The sequence below is a fragment of the Passer montanus genome, unplaced genomic scaffold (assembly GCF_014805655.1).
Source record: "Passer montanus isolate IOZ18808 unplaced genomic scaffold, ASM1480565v1 scaffold1, whole genome shotgun sequence".
Classification (NCBI taxonomy): Eukaryota; Metazoa; Chordata; class Aves; order Passeriformes; family Passeridae; genus Passer; species Passer montanus.
Window position 1 is genome coordinate 3657001 of NW_024356504.1, and position 15159 is coordinate 3672159.

The 15159-nt window shown below is 38.0% G+C and overlaps 1 protein-coding gene across 3 annotated transcripts in view; it reads right to left on the reverse strand.

The window, feature by feature from the left end:
- Positions 1-15159, reverse strand: part of PARD3B (par-3 family cell polarity regulator beta) — a 395877-nt gene that overhangs the window by 268676 nt on the left and 112042 nt on the right. For all 3 annotated transcript variants that reach the window (XM_039719949.1, XM_039719858.1, XM_039719777.1), the window contains exon 3: positions 6635-6803. In XM_039719949.1, the coding sequence (XP_039575883.1) occupies positions 6635-6803 (169 nt within the window). The remainder of the gene's footprint in view (positions 1-6634; positions 6804-15159) is intronic.

A 15159-nucleotide genomic window follows, 5' to 3' on the forward strand; every position in this document is an offset into this window, starting at 1 on the left:
AGGAACAATCTTTTGGGAAATCAGAAACCAAAGGGCTATTAAAAAGAGAAGAGATACTTTAGTAACAAACTATGCACATAAATTTATTACCTACCCTAGCACTAAATTCTTGGGTACAGTCAAAGGAAGCTTGTTTTGTAAACAGGCAGCTCAAAGACAGAAAAACACATGGAAATTTTATATACATCTTTACAGAAAACATTAATGTATTATTCTGCTGCAATACAAAGATAAAGCAAAACTCATTTCCATGAATCAAGGACAACTAAATAAGACCAAGCTTAAGTCATGAGGTCAAAATATACCAGACTTTCCCTCTGACTGAAATGAAAAGTTATCTTCAAACCTTTAGCTTGCCTGAGAACAGAAACCATTTGTTTTAGAAATGCAAGTAGACTTGAATTGATCATCACAATTCTTTTAAAGCAGATTACACTGGATGCTACAGAGGAGAAAAATCTATCAAGTACAGTGTCATCCTCATGCCTATGGCAAACAGCAGAGAAGAGTACTTGATATCATTACTAGGAGAGGAGCCATCCAGTGCACTGGAAGAGAACACAGCCATATTTCCTTAAGGAAATCAGCAATATTCTCTCAATCCAAGAAAACAGCATGCTCTTCCATAATGCATTTCTTTTGAAATGTACCAATTTCAAAATGTTAGTTTTTCCAGAACCTCACAGGAGAGAATTGTGACTTGGATACAGTACACTCCATGTACTGACAAAAATCACAATGTTGCAAGATCAGGAAGAAAAGGATAGCGTTCATGCAAGAAAAAGTCTTTCCTACTTACTCTTGTATGCTATATATAAGGCATTAACAATATTTGGTTTATCAGATTAATAGCTTCACATTGTATGTTTTCATAAATTTTAAAAATACATATTAATGTGGTTTCTCTGTATTTAAAAACACAGTCTGCATATCTGTAGTATCTCAACTCCAACTTGAAAGAGGACTAATCAAATAAATGTTGTTTAAAATGCCCCCAAGCCTACTTACAATGCTTCCACTTCAAAGAGGATGAGAAAGAAAAGAAATTCCTTCCGAGCTCTGAAGTTACACAGAAATTGTCAACATCCCTACCCTGGAGGTAACAATTTAATCCCTGTCAGGCCTATCAGGGCAGAAACCTCCAAAAACTCGTGGAAGAAACCTTCCCTTCAATTCCCTTAGACTTCAAACCAAGACACTGCCAATGAAAGCACCTCCGCTGACTGACTTACCAACCCCAACACATAGGGCAAATCAAAGTGTTTTAAACAATCCCATGAAGCACAATTTAAACTAAAAAAACCCCAAGACCACTGCAATACATTAAGCTAATTGAGTATATTCTCTGTCTGAAGCACCTTCAAGGCTATTCTGTAAGAGTGCAAAGTAACCTTTCCCAAATGCCAAAAAGACATGGCCACAACACCACCAAATGCATCAAAAATGGACAGTGAAAACCTTCTAGGCTACTACTCTTACTATCCTGTACTAACTAGCCCTTCTGAGGGTTGAAACATCCCAGAAATCTCTGCTTTCAGGGGAAAAAATGTTCACTGAGAAGAAACATTAAATGTCCAGAACCGAAAGAACTGACGGCTGAAAAGCACAAGTGCCTGCATGTAGCTTTAATTCCAACCACTACTACCATTCATAAGCTTATTTTAGGAGAGAGACTGTAATCAGTCACTCCAACCATTATTTTCACTTACGTCTTCCACTTGCCTAGAACACTGATCAGATGTGCAGACATGTACATATAAACGGATAAAAACTCAGGGATTTGCTATAAAACAAAGTCATGCAAAATTTGAAATACTGAAGTTAGACCTTTCAGTGGCAAAATCAAGACACTGCTCTATGCAACAGTGAAAGCTTGCAAAGGGAGGAGTTAACTCCTGTAGTTTACAAGAGTATTTTTAACCTGCTATCAATAACTGTTGCAAGAATTTATTTCTTTATCTAATCTCAACTTGAAACGAAGTTACTAGTTCACACTAGTAAAGGTATCAATCGATTAAGAGCATAATTTTATTGTAATAGCCAACAAAGTAATTTAATTGTCTCTGCTTCCAGACTGTATTCAGAAAACAGCTTCAGATCTTCAAACCAATTCCCAAATAAAGGGGAAAAGAATAAATAAAGCAAAAATCATGAAGCTGCCTACTTTAGACCTTACTTTTTCCATACCTTAGTATTTAAAATCAACAAGCATCTTTAAATGCTGCATGTCTTCTTCTGGACAAAATCCTGACTACTTAACACCAAGGAGCTGAGCAAGACAAAAGCAACAACTAAATTTGCGTGTACTCAACCATCATTTACCAAATGAAGCAAACAAAACACTGAGCCAGTCATGAGGGCATTTCCAGCTCAGAGTGACTTGTCCATAAAACGGATTCTCCATAAATAAATTAGTGCTCTCTCCTTCCTGCCCATATGGACTGAAAAGGAAAAAACAAATTGACATAATGAAAATAACTCCCCCCTTCCTGTTCCATGACCCACCATGTGGGGAAAACCACTAGAAAACAACAGTAAATATGAGGTGCAAGGGAAACTACAGGCACACTTACAGGTGCACAGAAGACTGTTTATGAGGGCCATAATATCTTTCCCTGGGATGTGTGTTACCTTACACTCTCCATGGGCTGAAGTCATGCAGGTACAAAGTATTCAACACACTGTGATTTCACTGTTCATTGCAGGGTTTTGTCTATACACAGCTTTATAATTCAGAAACATGGTACCAAAAAAAAGGCAGTGAAGAATTTGCAATGGTATTTGGAGTTAGAGATGCTGAAGTTTATCTCCAATACATTTTTCAAAAGTACATCAGCTATTTCAGCATTTAGTTGCCTGTATCATTCTTTGGAAACTGTTGTCATGGCCACATCATTATTGTACTCTGGGAAATTCTGCTCACAAGAAACAATAATACAAGACAAGCTCTGCTGCCATCTTAGCAACTGTCTCAATGCTCTCATATCTGCAGAAATAACAAAATCAGTAGATCAATTTCTTCCCTGTTTCAAGCAGCTGCCTGAACACATTAAACAGTTGTGTGCTCCTCTAAATTTTGTCATATATATTAGCGGGTGCTTTACACCATTTGTATTGTAGCATAAAATGTTTTCTTTACCCAAGCACAGATTGTGTCAAATTGGGATTTTTGCTTTTACACTATTAAAAGACACTGTCAGCAACAGCACCTGATGATCCAGTGATGTGTGGCAGGGAGGGAGGTACTTAAATCTGCTTGCACCTCACCTCGTGTTATGGACACAGAAGATACCACATCCATGAACACATGAAGTCTTCCTGCATTTTTCTTAAATTAAGTGTAAGAACCCACAATTGCACTTGTTTGGAAACAGAGCTAGCTTTAAAAGTAGAGCAGTATTTATTTCAGGGAAAAGAAAACAAATAGCTGAATCATTTCCTGAACTGTTTTAAGGAAATACATACTAAGCAAGTAATTTGATATCAAGTAAACTAAACTTACATTTTTGCTCTAAACTTTTGCCAATATATAAAAGCAATGTAAAATATAAGGTTATTTTAGCTTTTGAGTCAAATATAAGATTGTTTTTAGTCTGGCTTACTTTTAGAGTTACAGATGATAAAGGGAAAAATAAAGGGTAACCAACTACATAACAGGAAACCTATGATTTCAGACAGTCAAGCTGATCATTGTTCTAGAATAACAAACAGAAAAACACCCTCGAAGAAGTAAACATACAATAAAAATACCAAAACCCAATATTATTACCATCTCTATCCAAACAGGAAGGGCTTTAAGATTTGGTATAATATACAGTTAACCTAACTAGGTCATATATACAATTTATAAAAGACATAAATGTTTTAAGGCAGTACCTCATGTGTCTGCTCTAAGCCAGTGGCAATTCTCTCGCATCTGTCAAGAGCAGTGTTTAGTTTCACATGCTTATTAAGCACCAAGCACTAAGTATTAAACAAGCAGATCATATGCCATTGTTTCTACATAAAACCATGGACCTGATTTCGTAAAACATAAAACACCCAACAGAAATTAACAGGCAAAATTGTTCCACAATCTGACAATTCATATAACAATACATTTCCCTCCTAAAAGCATTCTGGAAAAATACTCAGAAAGGTAAGTACATGATAGTTCTTGAAGCACAGCTCGACTATGGAAAGCAACAATTTTTTCCTATATATATATATATATTCAATCACATCCTTGCTCTCAGAAGAAGAACAGCTTTATAAATTAATATTATTTATTCCTGCTAGCAAGTGGGAGTCAATTCAATAATTAGACAGGAAGCCAGACTACTGTGGTTCATGCATCAATGATATTGATGCAACCAAATTGTCCTTCTATTTTTTCATTTACTTTTCAATTTGCCTCTAATGGAAATAGTCACATAATTTAAGGACCAGGCACTTGTACACAAAAGACAAAGGCAAAAATTAAGTCAAAAGAAATTGTAAATCATGAAGTAAAATCCAGAAGAGAAAGCAATTACATTTCAGAGTACAAACTAAGTTACAAGACTAACAGGTAGAAAATCTTTTTCTTATCCTGCAAAATAAACCAATCTGAAACAGAACTGAGGACAATGATCACTCAAGAAGCAAGCACCATTTTATCTTCAAATATATGTTAGTATTGCACTGAAAACAAAAATAGAACCCTGACTGCTCTTTGCACATTATATTTCATATCCTTGATGCTCTCCAGTAGGATTTCATAAACAGTAGCAAATTAACTACGTGGTAGCTTACTGATGAGCTCAAGAGCTTGAGCACTTAACTGCTTTACATGAAATAGTGTGAAGCTGAAGTGCTCCTCTCTCCAACCCTCAACTTATGTAACAACAGTATACAAGACTAAACACTTTTTTTAAGTAGTGCTCAGGGGTATTTGGAGAACAATCTCTACTTTCTGTAACATGCTAAAATGTGGTAACAGCACCATTTAAAAAAATGCAAACAAATTAAGTGGCAAAACTTTTGACCACCGAACCTTAAGCTACAAGCTATTCCATATCTCATACTTACCAAACACAGACAAATACATACAAGTTATGTCAATAATAAGTCTTGTCTCAAGATTTTTAGTTATAAGAAATTCCTGTGTGTCATTAAATATGGAAAAAGATTTTTCTATTTTAGAATATGGAAAAAACCAGATACGATCCATTAACACAAATTTTACTCTAAAAATTCTCATGCAGCTTGAATTTTAGAATTTTCTAGAGCAGGCACAAAAATGAACACAGACTTCTGTTAGAAGTTACACAGCTTCATCCAGGGAACTTTAGTTGAAATTTTATTTCAGCTCACTACTTTTTTTAATTAGTCTTTTCCTTTAAAAATGCAATTAAAATAGACAAGTGAACATTCAATTTCTCAAGGTGTAATCAGACTAGTCCATGAGAGTAGCAGAACTAGAGATAGTACTTCTACCCTTGCCCCAGCTGCTTACACTCAGATTTTATTGCGCAGCATTTGGAGACTGCCAGCAGCGCTCAGAAACACAGGCTGAGTTGGGCTATGGGCACTGGTGAGATGCAGAGTAGGTTCTCCTGAGCATCATTCATGTGCTTTACAGGCAGACAGTCACAGGATTCACCTTCAATCTAGTTTTGAAAGCTTCTGTATCCAGTACTTAGGTGGTAGCTCAGCCTACTCTCAATCCAAGAACATTTTTCAAACTGCTTTGTGTGCAACATAAAAGACTCCAGTTGTTTATAACTGGAAACCAGTCTGAACTCCTGGCCATCCAGGCACACTGGAACAACATGGTGCACCAGAGCTGCAGCAGTTCATGCAGTACCCTCTGATGTAAGAGGGAATTAAGCAGCAGCCTTTCCTAATCACGGTCTGCTCACTTGAAAGTCAGAAAGGCAAGCAGGCCCAGTTGTGCAGCTTCTTCAAAGGCAAAGAGCTGAACTGTTTGCAATCAGCATATTCCTCTTCCCACCTCCCACACCCAAAACAGGGCACTAGCTCAGATGACTGGTAAAATTACTTGCACATAGCAGTTTTAAACTCATTGAACCCAGGTTCCTCAAAAAAAAACACCCTGGGGTTTTTTTTTCAACGACTGTGGTATTTGAAAATACTTATCAAAGGTTTCATCTTGTGTTCTTACAGAATACTATGATGGATTGTCATCAACTCCTGGCCCAGCACAGGACATCCCCAAGAGTGCCAAGGAGAGCTGTCCAAATGCTTCTTGAACTCGGGCTTGGTGCTGGGGAATGTGCTCAGGTTCCCAACCACCCTCTGGGTGAAGAACCTTTTTCTAATATCCAACTTAAACCTCTCATGACTCAGCTTCATGTCATTCCCTTGGGTCCTGTCAACAATTCCTGTCACTGATCACCAGAGAGATCAGTGCCTGGCCCTCCACATCCCCTCACAAGAAAGCTTTAGGCCACACCCTCAGTCTCCCCTTTTCCAGGCTGAACAGACTGAGAGACCTCAGACACTCCCCATATGGCTTCTCCTCAATGCCCCTCATTGAACTGCAAGGCAAACAATGGGATGCTAAAAAAAATCTTCTAATATATAAAATTGGATTACAGACATACAGAGAATAAAGAAAAATGAAAGAAAAAACCATACAAGATATACATACCAAGTTTTAGGGCAGAAGGAGTCACTTCAATCTCACCAATGGGCTGAAAGGCAGCCAGCTGAGTTGCTACCTCTGTCTCAAAGGAGTCTGGGCTATTTCTGTCCATCAAATTCCCATTGGTGCCATCAATCTTACGGGGGGCTTCTTGTTCATCATAAACGGCAATCAGCTATCAAAACAAAAAAATAATGTTGTTTTGTATAAAGTATTTCCAAACTTCACTCTTTAAAAAAAACCCCAAAATATTATACTTCCTTTAAAGTACAAAATTAATGATCTTATTTCAGAAGAGCTAACAACAAACACAGTTTCCAGAAAGCACAGGCATTTGTGTTTAGATACATTGACTTCAATATGACTTAAGTATATGCTTCAGCACTGCCCTGTGCTGACACACATTTCTCAGAGTTAGCATGCTACCATTAGTGAACATTTTACATGATTTCAAAACACTTAGAGATGTTTAAAAACACAGAACAGCATTTAATTCTTGGGGGTAGAGGCTGTTATTAAGTGTAAAAAATTTTAGTGCTACTGACTGACATGCTGCACAAAGGTAACACAACCACAGAAGCTGCACTGAGCGAGCAGATGCATGTTTTATTTGTAAGAACATCATAACTACATTCCAAGGACAAGATCCATCCAGCACAATGACAGAGCATGAGGCCTCCCAGCTGTCCAACCCATGTCTCTAAGGATGAAAGTTTCATGGTCCAGCACACACACTCATCACTTCTCTACCTACCATGTATCTGCCCCTTCCTCCCATCCTGCCCTGCAAGCTTGGACCAGGTACACGTTTCTGAGACCTGTCAGTCACTGGCTCTTACACCACTCCAGGCACATGGGAAGGCTCCAAAGGCTGCTGTCCAAGGTCACACAGATGTGGCCATGAAAATGATAAAAACCACCAGAATAATTATTTTTTTGCCTCTGTTAACCTAGTCTTTAACAAAGATTATCCTTTTGGTCTTTACTGATATAAAGTGATCAGTCTGTGATTATGCAGCTTCATCAAGAAGCGACTCACACATATGTAGCTAAGTGTAAATTGTATTAAAGTTCCAGGAAAACAGTTAAGCATGTTACACCTCTGGGAAAACAAACAAAAATACAATTAAAACGAAATAGAAGATATGATGTTCTCAACTCTGGGATGCTTGGCACTCCAGAGTCCTCTGCAAAAGCAGAAGAGGTAAGAGTAGCAGTTCAAGCGTTTTCCCTACCCCACTACCTGACATGACATAGTTCTTTTGCCATTTAAATGGCAAAAACTTTGCCTAAGGTGCTAATTTATTTTATTTTTTCTGCACTCCTTCAGATTATCCTATTGTTTTCCCAGCTAATCATAAAAAATACCATAACACACACAACTGGTTAGGCAACATCATGATATACACAGAAACAAGTTTAAAGGATTGATTTACTACTTTTTTATCTCTCTCTGTGTTATTTTAAGGTATACATATGCTCTCTCTTATGAATATATTAGTACATCAAATCTCCTCTGACACTTCCAGGAAGTGTCAACAATTATATCCTATGAAAAACAGTACACTGAAACAAATGTTTAAACAAACTCATTTGCCCAAGGGAAGAAATGAATGTATGGAGGAAAAGGAAAGAAAAATTCTGAAGTGCTTCTAAAAGGAAGAAACTGACATTTTCAGGTCTTCCACTCATTTATAATTTGGTTGCTAGAAATGTGTCAGCTCATATTTACCAAGACACACTTCAGAGACACATAAAACCCCTAAAATAACTAGGTACAAAACTTGCTCTCTTTTTCCATGTGGAGCCTGTTTCCTTTCCATGGCCATACAGCTAAGTTTTTACAAGACACAATGTGCTTTTTACTTGTCCAAAGCATATAGAAGATTCACTCCAGTAACAAGGACAACTCTCTTTGTAGTTTATTCCTGCATAGCATGTAAAGTACCCAAGTGTTCACACTGCATTAGTTATGTCCCAAAATTACATATAGCCAAAAAGGCTGACTGAGATCCAGACATGAACAGATCAAAGCAATTTTCTCCAGTACCAAGAAGAAACAAATCAAAACCTCCATCTTATTGTATCTTTAATTTATTTCTAAAATGACTATTCATGTTCCTGCTATTATGGCAGCTCATTCTGATTCAGTAACTTCCACCAACATTGTACACCAAAAGGTTTGCTTTCTCAGTCTCACTTTTGCTGTGGAAATTTAATTTCTGCAAAAGAGGCTGTTACTAATGAAGAGGAAATTGGAGATTGTGTAAGACTGTGGCACTGAAAGCACTTTAGGTAATAGCAGGATACAAAGTTCATTTGAGCATCCACAATGTAGAATGGACTAAATGGAACTTGGTTGTGATTTGATGGGAACAACTGAATTCCTCAACCAGACCAAGCTGAGTTTCTCCTTTGTTTCATACCATAGAAATCAAATTAAATGCTATATTACTTTGGAATATTCTACGCTTACTGCCCCCGGATATTGCAGAGGTGAAAAGTGGGAATTGGTTAAAAAAAAAAAAATAATTAGACAATGTCATAGAAAACACCAGGAAGAACAGTTAAGTAGATAGGTACAAGTATTACCTCAGTCTCAGAAACCTCCAAAAGATGTAGTAGTGCAAACCAGAAGGGCAAACCAGGACAAACTGATACTATAGTCACTCTATATCTTTGTGCTTTCTGCAAGTATTTTCCACTGGTCACAGGCAGATACCAGGACAGCAGCCATGTACTATTGCATACTGTGGTTTGTAAGCACCACACATTTCCTCAGTCCTCTAAAGTTCAAATCAATTTGTGCAATCTTGTGCAGAAATAATAATATAAAATTATTTTAACAGGCAAGTCAAGTCACAGACTCCTGACACCATGAGATGGAGCTGGCAGGTAGGTAAGGTGTCTGCCATGAGAGGCAAACCACATCACAGCCACAGCACAGCCATTTCCCAGCAATCCCAGCAAGGCTGCTCCTCCTGCTCCTCACCACGGCCACCTGTCACTTGCCCAGGGTGGGTGACCACATCCCCACAGCTCCTTTTGAAGGCCCCTCAGTGCAGGGACTCAGGTGGGTGGGCGCTGCCCAAAGGGCTGAGGGAGTCCTGCATTCAAAGGCCCTGCCCTGCACGAGGCCAAGGGCATCAGTGGTGCCCAGCCCACCTGCACAGGACCCACCCAGGTCAAAGTTTTGATATGACAATTTCCTCGTGTCACCAAGGCTCCCTAAAGCACCTGCCCCAGCACTGGGTGACACTGCCCAAGAGCTGAGGTTACAAATTAAACACCTTCCTTGGCTCCTGCTCAGGAATGAGCTGGGTGCAGGCAGGTTGAGGGGCAGAAATCACAGCGCCCGAGTGTGGGTAAAGCCCCAGATCTTCACCTTATACAAAAGGATCACAAACACGCGACTCGATGCTTCTGTCAGCCCTGCCCCTTGATGTACCTGCCACTCTCGCTCACCAAACAAGAAGGTTCAGCACATGGAGACATGCTGGCTTCTCTCCTCCCAACTCCTGCAGCAGAGGCGTGAGAAGAGATGACAACACTACGCCCCGTCCCAACTGTACCCACACCAGCACTCTATTTCCACATTCTGATCCCGGACAGACAGCGCACAGTTGTAAGCCAACACCTGCAATACAGCCTGGCAAACAGCTGGAAGAAGATTCCACTTGAGCCAGACCACACAGGCCCAACACCTGCCTGAGAACAGGAAGCCTCTTACTGCTGACATTCTGTGAGTGATTTCAGAGAGAAACCCACCGTTCCTTAGTCTACACCCAGGCAGTACTTTGACTTTTTTTTAGGGAAAAAAAAACCTAAACAAAACCAACAAAAACCTATTTCTTTAGAGTATGGAACACACCAGTAATTAAGTAACACAATCTAAACTCCCATTTTTTACAGAGTATGGAAAGGAGATACTATAGTATGCCTGTGGAGGTAACAAAGATGTGATGCCTTTCGTCTCCAGTGAAAAAAACTTTGTTTTCTAAAATGTTTATTTGAGAGAGAACTCCTCAGGACCATGTTGCAGCAGCATCTTACCAGTAGCAATTCTAACATACACTGGTAATCAAAGTATTATAAATATCTGCTTCGGTCTTTCAAAGGGAATTAATACAATTAAGGTTATGTAAATTAACAACTCAAAAATAATTCTCATAATTGACTTCTCATTTCCTGTATGGAAAATTCTTTAATTGGAACAGACTGCCAAAATCTTCTGATTGAAAAGAATTTCAGGATGCATTAAGAAATCCCCACAAACATATCAATAAAACAACACCACTGTTGGCAACACTAATTTATTCTTTACCAGTTCAATATTTTCAAATATTGAGAATTCAGAAAGTCAGCTGATTTGGGTTTTCTTAACACATCAAAATATTACTTTAGACATTTGTAAATTGAGCAATTTGTACAATTTTGTACACTTGCTGTAGTCAGGCATCTCTTTTTAAAAGGTTATTTAAGAAAAATGAATATTTATTGTGAAAGACATATGTATTTCTGTACAGGTGAAATGGTTCTACAACCATTATCATTGTTATTGCAATATCTATTAATATCCTACTAAAATCAATAAATTACCAAAATTTAGTACTTATCCATAGTTTTTGGTTACTAAACTCTCTACCAATACTGACATAGTCACAACACAGGGCAGCAATAACAAAGACTTCCATCTTATTATCTTTTTTGTGGTATTACAAGGCAGTGATACAGCCAAATTTTAACTTTGTATGCTGCCCTACAGTGCAGCTCTTCCAATACTTTACTGATATTTCAATTGCAAAGCTTGCAGAAAAGTAAAACAAGATTATGTACAAATTACACAACTCAATTCCCCAACACACTCATTGGATTAAGATCCAGTGAAAGGCACACACGGCAGCCGTGCCTCCCTGGGCGTGGGGAGGGACTCCACACACACAAGAGGCATCAAAAGTCCCTCCAAATTAATACTGCAACAGTTTTGTTTCAGTCCTCACTAATTAAACTTAAATATAACTTCATGGAGTTTTAGAACTCTAAAGAAAAACATCCTCACCTTTGAACAAATAGCAGCAATTTAAGGCACTTGTTTGTTAAGTCAGAAACAGCTGACTTTACACTGCCCTATACACCATTTTAAATAAAAGGTTCCATAATTATTTCTCTTCAAACTACACTTTTGACAACTAGATTATTGTTAATAAGGTTAAAACCTGTATATTTTACTAGCTTTTCTGTACTGAATTAGAAAATAGACACCACTACTTCCCTCCTGACCCCAAACACTAGGCATTTACATGAAGTACTAAGGAAGAAATGGCAAAATACAAGCTTGTTTGCAATTAAATTAATCAGCTTTCAATTACTGTCAGGATAAAATCACTAAGAGAAGTTCTCAGTCATAGGCTAGCATTGGTACATGATTGAAAAGATACTATTTTCAACAGCTGAAATTACATACTCAAAAAGCAATTAAATGCTTAGCTTTTATTACATTTTTCATTCAAGTTGGATGGAAATTTTTCCTCCTAACTTCTTTTTTCCACACTCACTTTATCTAGATTCTTCTCTCAGAGACAACCAGAGGCAGTAAAATTGTGGATTTATTCCAGACATGTTTGTTTCCTGTTCAGGTACTCTCTGTCCATGATTTCAAATACCCATATAGGATAAAAACACTTTTTTAACCATATCTTTACTCGTGATGGCCAGTGCTCCTGTGAGAGTTGTTCTCAGTTGCTCATAAAATAATGTGGCTATAAAATGTTCCCTTTTTTGGGTTCATTAGCAAAAGACTCTTTCAGAGAAAGCACCTGAATTCTAACAAACTGTCAGGAGGAGTGACTGAAAAGCTCAGTGACAATTTCATTGAGCTTCATGGCATAAGAAGTGATGGCTTCAGCCACAGCAGAAACAGATGTTTGCCACAGGACCACATTACCTTGTTCTGTGGTCCCTCAATTTAGATCTGTAGGAGTAACCTTGCATTTTTACCTCTGCATATGTAACAAAGAGATACAAAGATACACAGTGTCTCTGTATGTGACACACTGATAGCAGAACACAGCAACGTTCAAAATAACATTTTAAAACAATTTTAAAAATCAGAACTTCAATAAGCTATATTTTTAACTTATGCCCACGAGGATACAGGGCTTTACATCGAGGCAAGAAGACTGAGAGCAAAGTGTACCATATGCTGAACCAAAAAAAGAAAAAAGTATTCACAAAGACGCTGTGCAAGTTTCCTCACCCCACACAATTAATGTAAAATCAGGTTTTATATATTACTTATGAAAGAATCCTGTTCAAATGGTTAAAAGATGAAAGCCTGGTAACAGTGCAACATAAAACTAAGGTAATAGGGTACCTCAAAATGGATGAAAGCATTAGTTAATTTTTCAATTTAAAACTTTCCTGGAGCTCTACAACCGTTCTTCAATATTCTGTCAAGGTATTCTTGTGGTATATACTGATGAGTGCTTGAAATTATATTCTTGCATAATAGTATGCCTTGGAATTCCTTAAACTTAAAATAAAGGCTGTCAAGGAAAAATACCAACACACACACCATATGGCAAGCCTTCTTCACACCTACATATGAAAACAAATTACAGATATATTACATAAAAGCTATGGTGATTAGCTCATCTTGTTTACCTACATGCCAAAACAACGTACACCAAAGTGTCGTTCTAAAGAGCACCTGACACTTTTCCTATCCTTGTTATTCAGATTTTTTTGGTACTGTCCAAAAGCAGCCAAGTAGTAGAATTGTACTACACACATACAAACACTGGTAGCCTCTGCTCTGAAAAGTTTCCAAGAATACAAAAATGTTAAATAGGAAGAGAAGCAGCATGCCTAGCAGCTGCCAGGCCCAGCTCAAGAACCAGGTACTTCAGAAAGAAGGGAAAGGAGTTTTTGAAAGGTCATTAAAAAAAAAAATTGCCTGATTGATAAGTCCTTCTATAATTCTTCTTCCTGTCCAACCTATTCCTTCATGGACACACGTGACTGTACTTCAAACAATGCAGCTGATTGGGTACTTAACGTTGATATTTGTGGCAAAGTTTGATGAGCCCTTCAAGCATGACTGAGATGTAATTTTTTTAAGCCACTTAGTAACTACTTGAAAGCTGTTATGGAAATCCATAGCACAATACAGACATTCCTTGAGGATTGACTTCGGGTAGCTTCCCTGGCAGATATAAATGCTAGTGCTAAAATGTCAAGGATTTATAATTATGATGGCGGATGCATAAAACACATAAAACAAGCCTTATTAGGGTTGATTGAAGTAAATATACCAAAGGACATTTCTCCTTTCTTCTGTACAAGATTCATGTTCAATGCTATTTGTAGCCTGTCACACTCATTATGCTTTCATGTGAAATCGCTTCTGAGTTTTGCTAGATAACAAATGCCCTTTGCTTTTATTCTTCCTCTATCCAAGTGAAAAAAACAAATTGAGGAAGGACTGTGGAATGCAAGACTGATTCTTTCCTTTCTGCTTAACTTGAAACTGAGTACTTTTACCTATATGAACTTTACAGAAGATGAGCTAATTTTGGAGAGTCCATTTCTAATGGCACTACAAAAATATAGATAATTAATACCAAAGACTGCATTATTTACTAGAGCCATACTTGTCAAATGCACTTATTGGAATAGGCAATTGAAAAGGAAAAATGTACTGTGCCATGAAATAAGTGTATACTTAAAGATAAAAGTGACATCTTAGTTACTATTTTGTGAGCAAGCAGCAATGAATGTTCACTCTCATAATATCAATTACAGCAACCTCATAATATGAATTTTACCTTAGAATACTATTTCAATGCTAAATTAACTGCTTAGTTACACAGCAACACAAACTCTACCTGACAGAACAAGCATCTTTGTTGAGAGAGAACCCACAGCAACTCTGGATGCTCCAAGCCACAACGGACAATTGAGGCAGGGGGTGAAAAGCCAAATGGGGAAAGCTCAAGCTGCTCCCAGCTCCTACTGCAGCATAGGCATTCCCACTCCTACTTTTAGCAGGCACCTTGCCTGGCATTCAGAAGACTTCTCCAGCACCTCCCTCTTCCCACACCTTTCTACATGCTTTTCAAGTCCTGAGCTGCCTTCAAATGACCTTTGGATTATATAGGCATGTGAAAATCCTCAGAAATTTGAACCAAAGTAAACTGTGGTGAAGAGGCATTATACCACTTCAACTAAGACCAGAGGGCATAACTGAATTTTTTAGGAATTTGCATGCCTCTCCATACTCTACACAATGATTTATGATGTTAAAAACCAATTTGTATTGAGCACTTCAACCTTATATTTTCTAGATTACAGTTTAATGAGGGCATGCAGAACAATTTAGATTGGAAGTCAAGTCACTGGTCCACTCCTTCACTCAAAGTAGCACCATACTGGCACTTGGCTCAATCTTAAAGTTGTCTCTGGTTGCTCAGAGCCAAACCAATTTTTGTGCTTTTGCAAGGATGAATATTTCACAAGTCTCTGGGCATCTG